General features: G+C 41.1%; 1 protein-coding gene across 6 annotated transcripts in view; it reads left to right on the forward strand.

The window, feature by feature from the left end:
* Positions 1-20,090, forward strand: part of ctnnd2b (catenin (cadherin-associated protein), delta 2b) — a 91,527-nt gene that overhangs the window by 17,854 nt on the left and 53,583 nt on the right. For 5 of the 6 annotated variants that reach the window (XM_084412550.1, XM_084412549.1, XM_084412551.1 and 2 more), the window contains exon 3: positions 15,279-15,391. In XM_084412550.1, the coding sequence (XP_084268676.1) occupies positions 15,279-15,391 (113 nt within the window). Of the gene's footprint in view, positions 1-3,559; positions 3,639-15,278; positions 15,392-20,090 lie in introns of those variants that run through there. The other variant, XM_084412552.1, reaches the window with a different exon arrangement.

Below are 20,090 nucleotides of genomic sequence, written 5' to 3' on the forward strand. Positions count from 1 at the left end.
TCTATGGATCCAACATGGCATCAGACGTGAAGTTACCTTTCGATGCAGCCTTAGATAGTGTTCTAAGTAGTTTAGAACGCAAGTTTATTTCGTCTTCTTCCTCGTCGAATTTCTGTCGCTCTACATACGTCATCTGGTATAATTGAAATGATTGGCTATGAGCTACGTACAGGCACATTTGATAGACATTCGTAGCGCCCAATAAACGGCTCTGGGCATTCGTAAACCACGCCTCAAATACGAGAAAATTAACATGTGGTTCCCAGACCACGTCTCAATGATACTAGGTCTGACGTTAGCCAGGCTAGCAAATAGCCCACCTTGTTGGTAGAAGCTATTTACACTAACTCTAACTAATTTGTCAGCTGCAGTGTGGCGTAGGGAGTAAGGCGAGTAGAAGATGGCAGACGCATTTCTCCATCACATATCAGATTGGAAAGGCATTTATTTTCAATAGATAGGAAGCAAATATGTGAAAAGTGGAATTAAAGTGCCTACCAGTTATTTAATAATAAAGTGTTTATCGGGTAGGTGTAGGTAGGCTAAATAGAATCTATTGCTATTTACACTTAGTGTATATAGCATCTATCGCTAAGAAAATATGCTATTTTCACTTAGTATTTTTAATTGAAATCTTTCGTAACATTATAAATATCTTTACTGTCACTTTTGATCAATTTAACGCGTCCTTCCTTTCTCAATAAAAGTATTAATTTCTTTAAAAAAAGAAAGAAAAGAAAGAAATCTTTCCAATCCCAAACTTTTGAACCATGAATTGCTACTCTCTATCAAGGGATAGTATTTTAGCCCCAGCTGGTAGATACTGTAACTACACCATTTGGCTTTAAAAAATATATTTCTCCATCAATGGCCATTCAAAATGAGTTGTTTTTGCTTGTTCTGATCAATTGCATTTATTTTCCATATATTTAGAGACCTTGCTTGCTATTGCTAATCAGTGGTAGGTTATGTTAGCAGGCAGGGCGTTCATTTTATATTTTGTGTATATTTTATTGGACAAAAATGTGTAGTACAAGAAAAATCATCATTATTTCTGGTCCATTTGCCAAAAGAGAAATATTTTACATGTTCTAAAAGTGTTTTGTCAACATTTAGGAGTACACTAGCATCAAGAAGACCCCAAAACTAGCAGAAAAGCCATAAACTATAACTCATATTTTCATGATTTCATGTGGTCTGTGTGCATACACCACATCCATGTTTCAGTATGACCTTGTGTGTGTTTTTCAGAAATTTCTTAGTCTGCTTTTTATTATAGTCATATTTAAGTATCTCTGATTCATGATACTGTTATCAAGTGCAGCTGGCATGATGTCCATTTCAAAATACACTGAAAATAAATGTTTATCATTCTGCCACTGCTTGTCTACTCGCTCAAATTATGATAAATCACCCAATTTTTTTTTTGTCCTCCACTAGATGGCAATCTCCGATTTTGGAGGCATTTGGTAAAAGTGGTTTAGACAGAGGTCATGATGCAAAATTCACGGAATAAACTGAACTGTTGATCTAAAACCAATGTAGATTATAAAGACAAAGGATTCTCTGTAGCACTGTCTCCCCTCTGCTATGTATAAAAACAATGTAGCAAAATGTCTGGCAAAATGTCCAGGTCTCTTGTATGTGTGCTTTGTGTGCAGTTTTCAAGGTTGCACGTGCAAGCAGAACACAGTCTCTCCTGTGTACGGCGACTCTCTCCCATTAAAATTCTCCTGTATCACTTGTGCTAAACAGAATCACATGCACTGGTCAATCAGCAAGGGAGAGCATGTTTAACAACTTGGACTTATATGCAATGCTCACACTGTATGGTAAGAACAGTAGTTGCTGCATTGGCAGTATAAGATTAATGAGTGTGATTTCTTCTATGTAATGAACACTTTATTTTATTATTTTCCTTTGAGTGTTTCTTTCTCAGACTATGTTGATATAGTGATTATATTAGTCATATTTATATAGTACAGACATTCTATGTTTAATTAATTTTCAGAAGAGCTGCTGTGAAGCTCAGCTTATAGTTTTTCTCTCTTTTTATCCCTTTAATGTGGTGTTAATTAAAGAAATGTATCTTAGTGTTGTTAAATTGACACATTAACTACTCAAAAAAGCCACAGGCATGTAAAGTTTTATTATAAGCTTGGCAAGGATTCTTTGGGGAAAGTGTCAGTGTTTGTAAGGGGTACAGATAAGGTCGAATATTTCTTCCCATTTATTTCTAACTCTGCATTTTTGGTCATTATTTTAGGGAAAGTATGTTAATCAGCTCATTATATCTCCACCCCATAGGAGTGATTTACTTTCGCCAGAAGTGAAGTCATTTAGAATTTCCTCAGTCACATAATTAATATCGCATATTCAATCAAATTAAGCCGTTCTTTTAATTACTTGTAATATTCATAAATGTGTTGAGTTTGTTTTGAGAAATGAGCAAATTATCAACAAAAAGATGGTTGAAGTTTATTTGAAGTTTATCCTGAGGTCTTTTGAATATCTTCATTTTTGCTGTTTTGCTGTTGCAACCAGGAATACGTGTACATTCATTTGAGTCATTCCTGCCTGTTTAACACTGTATGGTGCTCAGTCAGTTTGGTCAGGCTGTGGAGTGAGTCTGGACTCATTAAACCCCGTGAAATTATAGAAATTGGGTTAAATCCTTAAAAGAACTCGCGAGGCAAACCCCAAATGACATTTTGCAATCAAACGGACCAATGAAGAAACTTAAATGTCAGTCTTTGTCCACAGGGCGCAATTAGGCATTCAAATCAATTTCTCTGTCCCTTGGATGTTTATTTTCTAGCCAAATAGGTTTAATGGCATTTTATGGAGTTAATATGTAAGATAATGGGAATACGTTCCTGTTTCTCATCCTTGTTGCATTCCTGGTCTTGCAGTTTTTTAACTGATGAAATAAGTAGTATAGTGTTGGAGCTGAAAAAACAACAACAATGCATTAAATGCTATAGAATAACCATTTTTTGGTCCAGGTGACTCACTGAGTGCTTTCCTGTCTGTACGGAGTGCTATATTTAACCAACTTTTGTGACAAGTGGAAAGTGGAGGCTACTCCCCGCTCAGGGAGCCTGTCCATTGCAGGCTACTGAGGCAGAACAGCCTGTTAGGATCCCTAGAGGAAGCACAAAGCTTAGCATTGCTCAGTGGAACTGTGCTTTTTTACTGACAGGACCCGCAAAAAACACCTCTTTCTCTCTGGCGTTCTACGACCCTTTCAATGAGACCCCGCTTCTCCCCCCTTCTCCTCTTCAGAGTGGAGCACAGATGGCGTCAGAAAGAGGGGAAGAGTTTAGGAGGAGGCGGAAGAGTGACTTGAGGGCAGTGGTATTTGGCTGGCTGGCTGGTGGGAGGGACCCTTTGTGATGCAATGTTGCATAAATAATGCCAAAGGGGCTCTAAATTCACTGTTGCCATGACGACCTTTGTGCCTGACTGCACTCCACTTTTTGCTTTCCCGCTGGAAGGCAGTCACTACCACTCTTGTAGTTTCTCTAATGACTTTACTCTCTTGATAAGCAGAGATGAACGCAGTCTAGTGGGATAGTGATGCGCCAACACTGCTTGTTCTCAGCGCAGACGGCCTCTGGAGTATGGTACATGTGCCGGTAAGAACAGTGTTATTTTATTTGGGAAGACAACAGGTGTTTTGTTGTAGGTAGATGGAAAGCTGGAGCAGTTTTGTTGTTTGTTGTTCGATTTTTAGAGTCTAATCAGTTGTTGTTCTCTGTTGGTGGCTCCATCATGAACTTGTTGATGTGAAATAAGAAAGGTCAGAGATTATGCTTGTTAGAATCGTAATTGCAGAGTTGAAATGAGCATGCTTTTTCAGCGGAAGAGCTATCGCTAAGCGGCTTGCCTGTTTGATGCAAATGCACAGAGATGCGTCTGCCATATCGTCATTAATTGAGACCCTAGACGTGTATGATGATTGTTGAAAATGCTGCAGTTAGCACCTCTTTAGTCGTCATGGTCCATAGAGCTCTCTTCAACACTCTGAATGGGTATTTTTGTAGCCTTCATCTGGGTTTGTGCCCAAAATAGCAGGTGATGTGTTCTGGAGCCCTCTTAGCATTAACCGCTCTAGGGAGAGAGTCTTTGACCTTGTGGCTGAGTGAACTCATTTCAGCCTTGTCACAAAAGAAGTGGGAACGTTGCATTGACTGTCGTAGCCCCGGGCGCAGGCACATAGTGCAGTGTTTCTGACTGGATTTTCACAGTGATTACTTTAAAGAGGAGCTCTGGGATTTCATCTCTGATTTAGCATTGACAAGTTTGTCATTAAATGTTAAGCAGTGCATATCTAATTGAGTGGAGAGGAAGTGGTGCATAGTGCTGGAATTGTCCAGTGACTATCAAAGTTCAGAATACTGCCATTGGATATCTGGAGAAAATGTAGAGTAGTTAAAGAGAATATATGGTTTCATTTTGAAATTACTGTACTTAATTGCAACCAATTAACTCGTTATGGCCAGGGCCCATAATTAAGTATATACACCACTGTTCAGAAGTTTGAGGTCAGTAAGTTACTATTACTTTCATTCAGCAAGGACACATTAAAGTGATCAAAGGTGAGAGAGACATTTATTATGTTACAAAAGATTTCTGTTGTTTTGAACTTTTTATTCATCAAAGAATTCTGAAAAATGTAGCCTATCATGATTTCCACAAAAAATGTAAGCAACACACCAGTTTTGTAACATTATGATAATAAGAAATGTTTCTTGAGCACCAAATCAGCAAATTAGAATGATTTCTGAAGCTGAAAATTCAGCTTTGCCATCACAGGAATAAATTACATTTTAAAATATATTAAAATAGAAACCTTTTTGACAATATTACTATTACTGAAATGAAGCCTTGATGAGCTTAAGAGCTTATGAGCTTTCAAAATCTTAAGAAAAAAAACGTATGGACCCCAACCTTTTGAATTAAAAATAATGCAAAACCTTTATCATTGCAACATCATATAAAAGCTAGTTTCAGTCTCTTTGTGAAACTGTACCTGTCACAAAATATGACACATCAAGATTTTGTATATTTGTTTTATTGGTTTTACAAGGAGCATTCCACATTCATTTCTCCATATCGATTCCTGGAGAAGAAAAATAAAAGGTAAATGTTGTCAGAAGATGCACAAGTCATGAAACTTGTTTGGTTTAGTGGGTGGTTTGTATGCTTTTGATTACAATTGCCTGCGTTTCTTATGTCAGTCAGCGAGGGTCTGACAGTCATTCTTACAGTTTGACCGGGTTTTAAATTGCAGTTGTAACCCGCACAAGGTTACTGGAGTGCAACCCTCTATTCCGCCAGAGGGTGGCGCGTACACCCCCAGTGAATCTTTTAATAATAATCAATACACCTTTCCTCCGGTGAAGACGCTGCTAGAAAGCAACAAGGACTGGTATGAAAAATATCCTCTGACAGAAACAAATTCAAAGATAAATCTCCAAATATTATTAAATATTAAAATATTGTGTGTCCATTAGGTTGAAAGTTGAGCGAGAATTAAGCCGCATATCTTTGTGATCTCCTCGAGAAATCTCCGGTAAGGATGATAATACTAAGTGTTATGCTGACTGTGCTAGCTTGCATATTATGGTGCAAAATACTGTTCTTCTAAAACCAATCGGAGTTGTGACCCTGATTCTTGCTGTTTGATACCATATAGACACAGATTCAGATTGTTTTATGTTGTTTGAGATGCTCGTAAAAGATCGTTAATCGCGCTAGCCGCGTGCTAATCGCGGGCAATTCAAATGTGAATGTGTTTTGATTTTAGCTCTGCTGCTAGCTCAGCTAGACTAGTCACCACTGTAGCAGATCTTTGATGGTATTCACATGGCTAAAGGTGACTTTATACCCTGTTTTGTTGACTTACAAGTCATTTAATTGAGGAGTGTTTATCCTCTTGTTTGTCATATGTCATATAAGGGCGATTTAGTTCATTTAATTGCCAATATACATATTTGATATGTATATGAGGAGCAGAAGTTCATCTTAACTGTTAAAAAGAATAAATATATTAAAATGTGATGTTTACAATGTTATTAAGATGCTTAAATAGATTTAAAAGGTTAAAAAACATAAATATCCGGTTTCAGAATTCCCATGATTTTATATCTATACTGTGAGATGGAAGTACATGATTGATTGTTGTTCATTGGAACTGACTTATGTTATGTGGTGTGATGTGTACCTATTCATTTACATAATGATTAGAGTATTTATATCCTTTACAATTGGTTATATTTGATTTGACATTTGAATGGAGAAAAGTTGATTAGATTTGAACCGAAATGAGGCATAGTAACTAATGCATTCTGTACTGTATGTATAGATTGGTTTTTTTGAAAGGGATAAACCATCTGAATCTGACCCTGGTGGTCAGTGGCGAGCCAACCACAGAAGTGAACGAACCAAGAGCCTGGTGTGGCCAGCCGTGGCATCTTTGGAACCATCATCATCCTGTGCCTTCATTTGAAACTCAGATAAGAACACACGTAAACATACCCGGGTAGTGAAAAGAGCATACACACTCCAAGAAACACACACACACACACCAAGGACTTCCATGGACTCTTCCATTTTGTTTGAGTTGTTTATTTTGGGATTTTATTGTGCACTGTGCACTCAGGAAGCCGGCTTAGATAGGCAGGGAATGTAAATAACTGTCTTCAATTTTGTGTAATACATTTCTCAAATTTACCTGATTTGTGTTGTCTGTTCTCTGCTAACTCTTTTACTATTTCAGGCTCCGTAGTCGTACCTAGACCTTCTGATAATAGCCAGCTTTAATTCATAGCTACTTAAATTAGTTATCGGTTACACTGACCTGAATCGTGGGTTACATGTGGCGAGCCAGCCAGGAGTCTGGTTATGTGTTAGCAGTGAACCACATTACACGTGTGTGAAACTATTTTCTAGTGTGTGAGCTCTTTGTTATCTTTTTATAGATCACTCTTTACTAAACATGGAGTTCATAGCAAGCTCAGGTATCAAAGTCCCCAATGCAGTAATGGTGAGTGGTTTGCTTGAATCACCAGAAGATGAGGAGATCATAGACTTCCTCAAGAAGTATGGCTCCATGAGACTTGTCCCAGTTACTGACATTAACTCAGAGTTCTATAAAAACCTGATTATTGAGTATAAAGATGGTGTTGCCATTGAAGCCTTAGCCCCTCTTCTGCCCTACACACATGAACTTAAGGACCGTCCAGATGTAAAGTACTATGTTCAAGCTCTGGCAAGTGTGTACACCACTAAAATTGGCTGCAGTGTTACCAAAGCCTACCTTGATGAAATAAAGAAGTTAGCGAAACTGAGTGGACGAGGCTTCGAAGAGGTGCTGAAAGACATGATGTCAGAGATCAGTGAGACAATCGAAACTGATGGCAGTGGTGATGATGAGTTTGGAGCCAGACAGCTCAGCACGCCTCTTGACACATTTGAACCCCCACACCCTCAGCTGCTCCCAGATTCTTCTCGGGAAAGGTTCATTCATAGTGGTGCTGAGCCATGCCCACAGGCTGATGTGAAGCGAAGTCTGTCCATTGTGGAGAGCGACTTGAATCCACCTGAAATTCAAAAGGTCATTGTTGAGCACATTGTAAGGAGAGATGAATTAAACACACATTCACACTTTCCCATCAAGCTTCGTTCATTCTCAGGCAAGCTCCCCAGACCCAATAGTGAGACAGACTACGACACATGGCGTTCACATGTTGAGCTTCTCAGGAAAGACCCCACCCTGTCTAATCTTCAGAAATCACGGAAAATATTTGAAAGTTTGCTCTCACCTGCAGCAGACATTGTCAAAAGATTGAGCCCTGAAGCTACTCCTGAAACCTACCTTCAACTGCTGGACGCAGCCTTTGGAACCGTTGAGGACGGCGAGGAGCTTTACGCCCAATTTATGAATACTCTTCAGGATCCCGGTGAAAAGGCCTCTGCTTACCTCTGCCGCCTTCAAGCTGCCCTGAACCTTGCTGTTAAGAGAGGAGGAGCTGCTGCTGGAGAAGCAGATAGACACATCCTCAAACAGTTTTGTCGCGGGTGTTGGGACAACCCTTTGCTCTCTGACCTCAACCTCGAAGATAAGAAAAGTCACCCACCAGCATTTTCAGAGCTCCTGTTATTAATCCGCACTGAGGAGGATAGGCAGGCAGCTAAAGCTACACGTATGAAGAAGCACCTTGGCTCACACCGGCAGCGGGCTATGGCAAGTTCTCAGAGTGCATGCGTCTGCAGTCAACAAGCAGCATTCCAGCCTGAGTCTGATCCATTGACAGAGCTTAAACAGCAGGTGGCGTCTCTGCAGAGCCAACTCACCACGCTGATGTCTAAGAAAGTTAAGAAAGCCCCGAAGACGAAGGGGAACACTGAGCATCCGTCAGGTGGGCCAGCATCTAAACTTGACCCTAGAGTACCAAGTTGGAAACCTACCAACTTAAAGACAAGCACCCAGCCGAGACCTTGGTATTGCTTCAACTGCGGCGAGGACGGTCACATCTCCTCAGGTTGCAGTAACAATCCAAACCCCACTCTCGTCAATGAAAAAAGAGATCAATTGAGAGAAAAGCGGCGCCTCTGGGAGGCTAAAGAACACTCACCAGATTGTAAGGATTTTTAGATGGAGTCTCAGTTGCAGGGCAAACTGAGGCTGAAGCAGTTCACCAACGCCCTGCTAAAGATAAAAGTGATGCCAAGCCCAAGTTCAGTGCTGCTTTGAACCAATCTAATGTTAGAAAACACCCCTTCAGAGTCCCGAAAAAACTTATAGGCACAAAAACTACAGGCCTAGTTACCATCCAGGGCAAACAGTTCAACTGTCTCCTTGACACAGGTTCGCAAGTAACCACAGTCACCAAGTCCTTCTATGACGAATACCTACCTGAGCAACAGATCGAACCACTCTATAACCTTCTGGAAGTTGAAGGGGCCAATGGTCAATCTGTTCCCTATCTTGGATATGTCAAAGTCACAATCACCTTCCCAAAACAGTTCCTTGGAGCTGAATATGAAGTCCCAACATTGGCCTTGGTTGTTCCAGACAGCAGCACTTCAGGGTACAAGATACTGGTTGGTACAAACACACTCGATGTAGCGTATGGTATGTGCAGAGAGAAAAGTCCAGCAAGCCACCATCCTGTCCCAAACGGCTACAGGACTGTGCTGAAAGTACTTCAACTGCGACAGGAACAAAGTCATGACAGTAACATCGGACTGGTAAGGATGCAAGGCAGAGACAGAAAACTCATTCCAGCTGGAGGAACAGTTGTTCTGGAGGGAGTGGCATCAGTTAAAGAGTTCCATACTGAGAGGTCTGCTATCATGGAGTACCCTTCATCCTCTTCTCTGCCTGGGGGGCTGCTAGTAAAGCCCTGTCTCGTTGATCTACCAGGAAGACTACCAGTTGTGGTCTCAAATGAGTCAGAACACAACATCATCATCCCAGCTAAGTGTGTGATTGCTGAGCTCAGTGCAATCCAGGCCATTCAGTCTCACAGACAGAGCGTGACCAATCCATCTGAACCAGAACGCTCCAAGGCAGCTGACCTAACCTTTGATTTTGGTGAGTCCCCGGTCCCTCCAGAATGGAAAGACAGAATTACTCGAAAATTAAATAGCATGCCTGAGGTCTTCGCCCAGAACGACACTGACTTTGGAAGGACAGACAAAGTCAAGCATCACATCAAACTGTCCGATGAAACACCATTCAAACTCAGAGCTCGGCCGATTCACCCACACGACGTAGAAGCTGTTCGTCAACATCTTCAAGAGCTTCTCGATGCTGGGGTGATCCGTGAAAGTGAGTCTCCATTCTCCTCTCCAATCGTTGTAGTCAGGAAGAAGAATGGCCAGGTACGCCTCTGTATTGACTACAGGAAACTGAACCTGCAGACGGTGAAAGACGCCTATGCACTTCCGAGGCTGGATGACAGCTTCACAGCACTCTCCGGTTCCAAGTGGTTCAGCGTCCTCGATCTAAAGTCTGGCTACTATCAGATCGAAGTTAACGAGGTTGACAAGCCAAAGACTGCCTTCGTGTGCCCACTTGGTTTCTGGGAGTTTAATCGCATGCCTCAGGGAGTGACAAACGCCCCAAGTACCTTCCAGAGACTGATGGAAAAGTGCATGGGAGACATGAATTTGAAGGAAGTTGTCGTTTTCCTGGATGACTTGATAGTCTTCTCAAAAACTTTAGAAGATCATGAAGCCAGACTCACCAAGGTCCTCAACCGCCTGAAGGAGTATGGGCTCAAGCTGTCCCCGGAAAAATGCAGATTCTTTCAGTCCTCAGTCCGGTACTTGGGGCATGTGGTCTCAGAGCAGGGGGTGGAGACCGACCCGGAAAAGATTGCAGCACTAAAGACCTGGCCAGTCCCTCAGCATCTAAAAGAGTTGAAAGCCTTCCTTGGATTCTGTGGGTATTATAGGAAGTTCATTAAAGGCTATTCAAGTATTATGAAACCCCTGAACGACTTAACATCTGGTTACCCACCTCTAAGGAAGCACCCAAAGTCCAAGGAAAGGAGTGGCCAATACTACCACCCCAAAGAACCATTTCTGAACCGTTGGACTCCCGCCTGTCAACAGGCATTTGAGATGATCATCGGCAAGCTGACAACGTCCCCAGTTCTGGCCTTCGCAAATCCTGCACTCCCTTACATCCTTCACACCGATGCAAGTTCCACCGGCCTCGGAGCGGCCTTATATCAGGAGCAGGAGGGACAGCTGCGTGTCATCGCCTATGCAAGCAGAGGGTTATCACGTAGTGAGTCCCGTTATCCAGCTCACAAGCTTGAGTTTTTAGCGCTGAAATGGTCTGTAACGGAGAAGTTCAGTGACTACCTCTATGGCAATCAGTTCACAGTAGTCACTGACAGCAATCCCCTTACCTACATACTTACCTCAGCCAAACTCGATGCAACCAGCTACAGGTGGTTAGCTGCTCTCTCTACCTTCTCCTTTAAGCTCCAGTACCGCCCCGGAAAGCAGAATGGAGATGCTGACGCACTATCGCGACGTCCCCATGGCGACCTGCGTGATGACCCCTCATCTCGAAAAGAGTGGGACAGGATCCGCCAGTTCACACAACACCATCTATCAGATCCAGATAACATTAATGCTGTGGATCAGGGGGTTGTTCATGCCATCTGTGAGAGACAACTTATTTATTGTGCCAATGATGGAATGGGCGGAGATGGAAGTATTTCCCTCGTCGAGAGCCTTGCCATCTCTGGAGATGCTGTACCTGACAGCTTTGAGCAGGAAGATGAGCTTGGAGGGCTTCCCATCATCCCACACTTATCAGAGGCAGATCTCAGAGACAAACAGAGAGCTGACCAGTGTATTAAACATGTCATCTCCCAGATTGAGTGTGGCGAGAAACCACCGCCCACTGTGAGAGCTTTGCTTCCAGACCTACCTCTGTTGTTGAGAGAGTTGACCAGGCTTGAACTGCGGAATGGCATCCTCTATAGAACACGCCAAGAAGAAGGCCAAACACAGTACCAGCTAGTCTTACCTGAAGAATTTCGTGAGACAGTCTTAATGAGCCTGCATGACAACATGGGTCATATGGGAAAAGACCGCACGCTGGACTTGGCCAGAGCCAGATTCTACTGGCCGAGGATGGCCTCTGACATTGAGAGGAAAGTCAAGATGTGTAACAGGTGTGTGCTCAGGAAAACCTTACCTGAGAGGGCAGCACCTTTAGTGAACATCATGACAACAAGACCGCTTGAACTGGTCTGCATGGACTTCTTGTCCATTGAACCGGACAGAAGTAACACGAAGGACATTCTCGTGATCACAGATCACTTCACAAAATACGCAGTGGCTATTCCAACACCAAACCAAAAGGCTCAAACGGTTGCAAAGTGCTTATGGGACAATTTCATCGTCCATTATGGTATTCCAGAGAAACTGCACAGCGACCAAGGTCCTGATTTTGAGTCGCGGCTAATCAAACAACTGTGTGAAGTTGCAGGCATACAGAAAATTCGAACAACTCCGTACCACCCAAGAGGAAACCCGGTGGAACGTTTTAACCGCACCCTGTTAGATATGCTTGGCACTCTGGAAAACCAGGATAAGTCACACTGGAAGGACTTCGTGAAGCCTTTGGTCCACGCGTACAATTGTACCAGAAGTGAAGTGACTGGGTTCACACCGTATGAGTTAATGTTCGGACGCCAGCCACGCCTGCCAGTCGACCTTGCATTCGGCTTACCTGTCAAAGAAGAACAACAGAAGTCACACTCCCAGTATGTAAAGCACCTCAAATCCCACCTTGAGGAGAGCTACAAAATAGCTACAAGGAGTGCTGCCAAGGTAGCTGAAAAGAACAAAACAAGGTTTGACAAGCGTGTGACTCCTTCTGCTCTGGACATTGGAGACAGAGTACTTGTCAGGAACGTACGCATTCGTGGAAAGCACAAGCTCGCTGATAAATGGGAGTCCACCGTCCATGTGGTAGTGAGGAAAGCTGGAGACCTCCCTGTCTATACAGTAAAACCAGAGACCGGAGAAGGCCCCTGGCGCACGCTGCATCGAGACCTCTTGCTCCCATGTGGGTTCCTCCATGTAACACCAGAACAACAACCCAAACCACTTGAGCGCCGCAAGACACGCCAGACCATTCAAAGTGACCCAAGAGAAGTTGATCAGTCTTCAGATGAGGATGATATCATTCCTGTTACCTGGTCCCAAAAAGAACCAGTTCCAGAGGTAACCAGATATATTGTCTCGCGAGATGTTCCAAGACACCGTGATCCAAGCCATTCTAAAGAGAATCTGACGACAAACCTCAACAGGGTGACTGATGATGCTCCAGCAAATTCGAATAGCCTACCTGATGTTACTCCAGTCAACCAAGTAACACTGAACCTGAACTTATCTGGAAATGAACCTGTGGAAATAAAAGACCTACCTGGAAATGAACCTGTGGAAAGAGAGACAGACTCACCTGGAAATGACGACCTTGTGAACGGCTCAGATGAGGACTATCCTGAACAACTTCCAGTCCTCTCCGATATGCCAGAATGTGATGAGACAAATGTCCTTGAAAATGAAGGAGAAGAGGAGATTAAGGAGACAGAGGAACAAACAGATACTGATGACCTGATCAGGAGATCTGAGAGGAACCGTCAGCCACCTAGGCGGCTGGACTACACTGAACTGGGAACCCCCTTAGTCACAGTGGTGAAATCACTCTTTCAAGGGCTGACTACTGTGTGGGACGACATCATGAGTGAGATTGATGCGTCGGCTCATCCCCCTGTTCTGTCCCCTCCGGTGATAACCATTTGAACATTGCCATGCACAGGGACGTGCATAAGTTTGGAGGGGAGAGTGTAACCCGCACAAGGTTACTGGAGTGCAACCCTCTATTCCGCCAGAGGGTGGCGCGTACACCCCCAGTGAATCTTTTAATAATAATCAATACACCTTTCCTCCGGTGAAGACGCTGCTAGAAAGCAACAAGGACTGGTATGAAAAATATCCTCTGACAGAAACAAATTCAAAGATAAATCTCCAAATATTATTAAATATTAAAATATTGTGTGTCCATTAGGTTGAAAGTTGAGCGAGAATTAAGCCGCATATCTTTGTGATCTCCTCGAGAAATCTCCGGTAAGGATGATAATACTAAGTGTTATGCTGACTGTGCTAGCTTGCATATTATGGTGCAAAATACTGTTCTTCTAAAACCAATCGGAGTTGTGACCCTGATTCTTGCTGTTTGATACCATATAGACACAGATTCAGATTGTTTTATGTTGTTTGAGATGCTCGTAAAAGATCGTTAATCGCGCTAGCCGCGTGCTAATCGCGGGCAATTCAAATGTGAATGTGTTTTGATTTTAGCTCTGCTGCTAGCTCAGCTAGACTAGTCACCACTGTAGCAGATCTTTGATGGTATTCACATGGCTAAAGGTGACTTTATACCCTGTTTTGTTGACTTACAAGTCATTTAATTGAGGAGTGTTTATCCTCTTGTTTGTCATATGTCATATAAGGGCGATTTAGTTCATTTAATTGCCAATATACATATTTGATATGTATATGAGGAGCAGAAGTTCATCTTAACTGTTAAAAAGAATAAATATATTAAAATGTGATGTTTACAATGTTATTAAGATGCTTAAATAGATTTAAAAGGTTAAAAAACATAAATATCCGGTTTCAGAATTCCCATGATTTTATATCTATACTGTGAGATGGAAGTACATGATTGATTGTTGTTCATTGGAACTGACTTATGTTATGTGGTGTGATGTGTACCTATTCATTTACATAATGATTAGAGTATTTATATCCTTTACAATTGGTTATATTTGATTTGACATTTGAATGGAGAAAAGTTGATTAGATTTGAACCGAAATGAGGCATAGTAACTAATGCATTCTGTACTGTATGTATAGATTGGTTTTTTTGAAAGGGATAAACCATCTGAATCTGACCCTGGTGGTCAGTGGCGAGCCAACCACAGAAGTGAACGAACCAAGAGCCTGGTGTGGCCAGCCGTGGCATCTTTGGAACCATCATCATCCTGTGCCTTCATTTGAAACTCAGATAAGAACACACGTAAACATACCCGGGTAGTGAAAAGAGCATACACACTCCAAGAAACACACACACACACACCAAGGACTTCCATGGACTCTTCCATTTTGTTTGAGTTGTTTATTTTGGGATTTTATTGTGCACTGTGCACTCAGGAAGCCGGCTTAGATAGGCAGGGAATGTAAATAACTGTCTTCAATTTTGTGTAATACATTTCTCAAATTTACCTGATTTGTGTTGTCTGTTCTCTGCTAACTCTTTTACTATTTCAGGCTCCGTAGTCGTACCTAGACCTTCTGATAATAGCCAGCTTTAATTCATAGCTACTTAAATTAGTTATCGGTTACACTGACCTGAATCGTGGGTTACACAGTTCCTTATAAAGTTTTTGGAGACAAACGTTTTGTGTATGCCAACATTTTTGAATGAATGCAAAATAATTTTTATCAATATGGAAAGAAAAGCCCTGTGTGGCTGAACAGCTTCAAAGTCTCTCTACATCCTCCCCACCCTACCACACACACACACACACACTTGCACACTCTCTCTATCTCTGTGTGTATTTGTTACTGGAGCATGTGTAAGTGCATGTGTGATACATGCTATAGGCAGAATCAATTAAATAATTCCTTTAGGGCTTTACACATATGCTCTGACTGCTTTATGTGTGCAGGAGCTGCAATTTGAGCGACTGACGAGAGAGTTGGAGGCTGAGAGGCAGATTGTTGCCACCCAGCTGGAGAGATGCAAGCTGGGATCTGAGACCGGAAGCATGAGCAGCATCAGGTGGGTCTAGTGGAGTGACACCTCTCATTTACTCAATCTGTCTCACCCCACAATCACCACTTAAACCAGCTAAAACCATATATCTTTCACATCCCTCAATCTCCCCTAGATCTACATCATAAAACATGTCCATCAAATGCCATTAAAATCATGTTTTTTTAATTCTGTGAAAATATCTTGATGTCCTTTCCCAGCTTATTCCATCATGCATATTTTAATGTAACTACATTCAGAGGAGACTCAGATCTTAACTCTCTCTTTTTAAGTAAACTCTTTCAAGACTGCTAAGTAAACAAAGGGTTAAGTTGTCACAAGCTTTGAATTCAGCCTGTAATTAAAATCTCAACAGTAAACGAGAACAGATACTGTAATAAAACAGACTATGGATTATATGCAATCAGTTTGACCCTTCAGAGGCTCATAAGTGCTTCTAATCACTGTTTACAGCGAATGTTCAAATTTAATTGAATGGCCCCATTGTATTATCCTCTTGTTGCTGTGGAGAATATTTTGTGTTTATTCATCAAGCCTGAAAACTCAATAAATCAAATGTCCTTCAGCTGTTCAGTCAATAAGACTCCCACGTTGCTTGCTTTGTCAGTGAGATTCTATTGTACAGGATGATATCAGGTATTTGTATCCAGGGCTTGACATTAACACCCACCAAATGCGGGTGGATTTCAGCAGTGGCGTGTAACGCAGTCCCTTATACTAGTGAATTTTATAAAATATCACTTTTTCAATAGTAGTCTTTTAAAAAGGCTTCTAAAATAATAAGCTACGTGCAATGTAGTGTTGTCAAAAATATAGATATTTCGATACATATCGACACTGAAATATCTGATATGCTCCCAATACTCATATTCCACAGAATAGACACACAATACCAGCTGTGTTTTCTTCCTCTCCTCTCATCTCTCAGACAGCGAGTTGACGGATACACCCGCGTCCCCTCACTCACTGTTTCATTTGCTCCGCCTCCGGATGAATATTGTTGCTTATGCAGGGCTTGAATTTCGCCGTGGGATTTCACGTATTGTGCATAATTTCTGCATAATTCCTGCAGATTCTGTGCTCACACCCAAAGTGTGTCCACATAAAACCCAGTATATTAGCTGTATAAAACAGTATAATGGGTCCGTGCGTCAGGTCTTAAAGTGACAGCAGCCTAATATACCGGCTGCCAAATTATGAGATGATATTAAAAATGTATTTTCCCCCCATGGTATCGATGCCAAAATTGTGGCCAGTGAAAATGCTGAGTAGCTAGTAACTTTAGAAACCACTAGCCACAGTAGCCACTAGCCCTGTTTGTATCAGTGTTAGTATCTCTACTTTCAGTAGCTATTTTCCCATCAAAAGTTGTGAATCTAACTTATGCGCAAAGTTGGAATATTGCATAAAACATTTGCGAATAAAGCACCGTTTCCATCCAGTGAGCCGATGGATATATATATATATATATATATATATATATAGGTAAAATTAAGAAATTTATAATGACTTCAGTGTTGTTGATTGTACCTGTCTTTCATTTTTGATCAAGCTCGATCTTTGAATGTTCTTGCATTTTTTTGCTGGCTTTCAGTATGTTTAGTCTTAAAGAGTCAGGCTAGGTCAGATCTCTTCTCAAGACAAATACAGCTTACAGACAAACAAGCAGCTCAAGGCCAAAATATAATCTGCTAGTCAAATAACACGGTACTCAAGTATCTAATCAAGGTTTGCATGGATCTTGATTGTTCTCAGTTCATGGTTATTTTACTTAGTGCACTTTTTTTTCTGCTGTTCATTCTAACAGACATATACTTTCAGCGTTGGTGTTACTAAATGGTGTTCAATTTCAATTGCATTACAATACAGATACAAAACACTGCACTATTATTTGTTTCTTTTTTTTAACAAGCTGAAAGTCAGCATCAGGAGAAGCACCGTGGGCTAAAGAGAGCACTTTCAGCCCATGACCCACTTGTTTAATGAAACATGGAGCTTTCAAATAGCACTCCATTTTGAACAAACATAATGCTGGCCTAGTTCTTCAACTAACTATCTGATACTCAGCAAAAACAAATCTCTGATTAACCGATGTGCAAAATGCCTCTGCGGCAACAGTGGAAATGCCACGTGAAGTTGTCTTATTGTCTCTAGTCGGACCGAACCTAGGCACAGCGTCAAACATCTGCTGCTCTGAGTGAGGCCTTTGACTTTGACTAGACGTTCACTGTCGAGCCCTATCCGGTAGCATGGAGTTGTCTTGCTAAACGCTGTCTGTCGAGCACAGCGAGGAAGTATTAAGCCAAAGCTGTTTGACTGTTTTCCTGCCAGATTAGTCCACCAGTCTCTTATGAGCTTGGACTGCGCTGGCACTGTGTACGTGTCTACAATGTGTGCCTCGAGGAGAGATAATACTCTGTTGGCATGTGGTGTAAATAAGTTGTATTGAGGAGACAATGTGTTTGACAGCTCTAATCTCACTATAGTAAAACGGCAAGCGAGAGCTTCTGGCCATACAGTTGGCAATGGGAAAATAGTATTATTAGTATTCAATTCGTAAAGCATGTACATTATTTCAGCATTTGCTATATGTAGCAACAATCTTTTTGTCTGTTCCTGCAGCTCAATTGCTAGAGTTGATGCTAGTAACATTATGGGAATGGGTAAAGCGTGTACCGTGATTGTACAATGTCTGCTTTGAATAAAAGCATCTGCCTAAATGTAAAAAGAAAATGCATGAATGTACGTCTAGTATTAGATACCCTTTTTGCTTGAAATTGCACATGAAAAGAAAAGAAAACATTGAAAGGCTTTTCCATTGAGACTGTACTGAAATGCATTCAATTTCTCTTCACCCTCTAGTTGCAGAGGATAAATTGACGTAAAGAAAGATGGTGGGCTGAATTCATTGAACAGTTTTGTGTGTGTGTGCAGTAATTGGGTGCAAAAATGTGCTACCACCAGTACTTTAACTAGGCTTTTAAGTGAGCTGAAATAGCGGTTCATGTGTAAATTAAGTCATCAGTATATTGTTAGTTATTATCGTTCTTTAAATCCAGGCATGCAGCGTAGAAGAGTGCACTTTAAGCACACTACTCTTTTTGCAGGCCCTTTTTTTGGCATACGATATAGTATGGAAGTAGGCATATTCAGATACAGTGCCATTGTGTTTTTTTTTTTTTTTTTTTTTTTTTTGTCCATACAACACAAGTCAGTGGGGTCCAATGTTGTTTTGGACCCTACTGACTTTTATTATATGGACGAAAGCAGTTAAAACATTCTGTAAAACTTTACAAGAAGCTCTCATTTGTTAACATTAGTTAATGCAATAACTAACATGAACTAACATTGAGCAATATTTTCTTACAACATTTCTTACCCTTTGTCAATGTTAGTTAACAAAAATGTTTATGTTAGTTCACAGTGCATCAACTAATATTAAGAGATAGCCTAGAACTTTTGATGTTAATAATGTATTAGTAAAGGTTGAAATGAACATTTACTAAGATTAATAAATGCTTTAGAAGTATTGTTCACTGTTAATGTTAATTAATGTAGTTAAATAATGTTAACAAATGAAACCTTATTGCAAAGTGTTACCAAATATTCTTCAAAATATAATCTTTCAGGATTTTCTATTGTTTTCAACAATCACCCATTGAAATTCATCCTGTTGAACCCTTCTCGAAGGGACATGGTTGAGGACACTGGCAGTAAGAAACCTTCCCATCTGCCTGTGCACCCAGGGTGTCTGTGCTCAGACAATCCCTCTCCATTCTTACAGGATATTAAGCATATTAAGGGTGTCTAGTGCACTGGCTGACTCACGCTAAGTGTCTCCCCATACAGTACAGGGAATACAGAGCGTATTGATTTAGCAGGCAATATGTCTGGCTTAAGAGGTGATGAAAGCTTTTTCTGCTGCCCAAGTTCAGTTATAAGCACGGATTGTTTGACTTTAGCCTAACCATGTAGACTTAAAACCAGTCTGATGACTGAGAGACAAGGACACTGTCTGCATCTCAATTACTGGGGTGACCCAGCAATTATTGTACTGCATGTAGCTTTCAATAACCAGATTATGCTGAATGACATTTAATAAAAACAATCATTCTCATTAGTTATATAAAATAACTCTTTGGAAGAGAAATTGTATGACAGATTTTGATTCAGATATAGCTAACTTATTAACATTTCTGAAAAGACATGTAAATAGTAGTACTGTGCATTTATCATAGTATTTTCATCAGTTCTTGTTTTATTAACTAATGCTAATGTTTTAGGTCTTAATATGTTTTCTAGTCTATTTTTACACAGGAAGGAGTGGAAAATGTATTTTGACAACATTACATGGCTGTCCATGCCAGTGGAAGTGTCACCAATAGCTAGACACCACTATGTCTCTCACATATTCGATCTGCCTTGTGACAAAGCGGCACACTGCTGCCTAGCTTAAATGGGTCATGAACTGAGAAATAAATTTTTTCTTGAGCTTTTGACATATCACAAGAGGTCATCATGCTACAAGAATATCCTGTAAGTTTCAGGACTGAAAACTTCCTTGTTAGACCAAAAACAGCTTTTATTGTAACCAAGCCCACAGAACGACTCGTTGTAGAATGTTCCTATTTATGACGTCATAGGTAGGTGAAAGAACACCTCTGAAGAAGATCAACTCCTACTGCAACTTTAGCCCCGCCCACTG

This window comes from Rutilus rutilus (genome assembly GCF_951802725.1).
Source record: "Rutilus rutilus genome assembly, chromosome: 6".
Taxonomy (NCBI): domain Eukaryota; kingdom Metazoa; phylum Chordata; class Actinopteri; order Cypriniformes; family Leuciscidae; genus Rutilus; species Rutilus rutilus.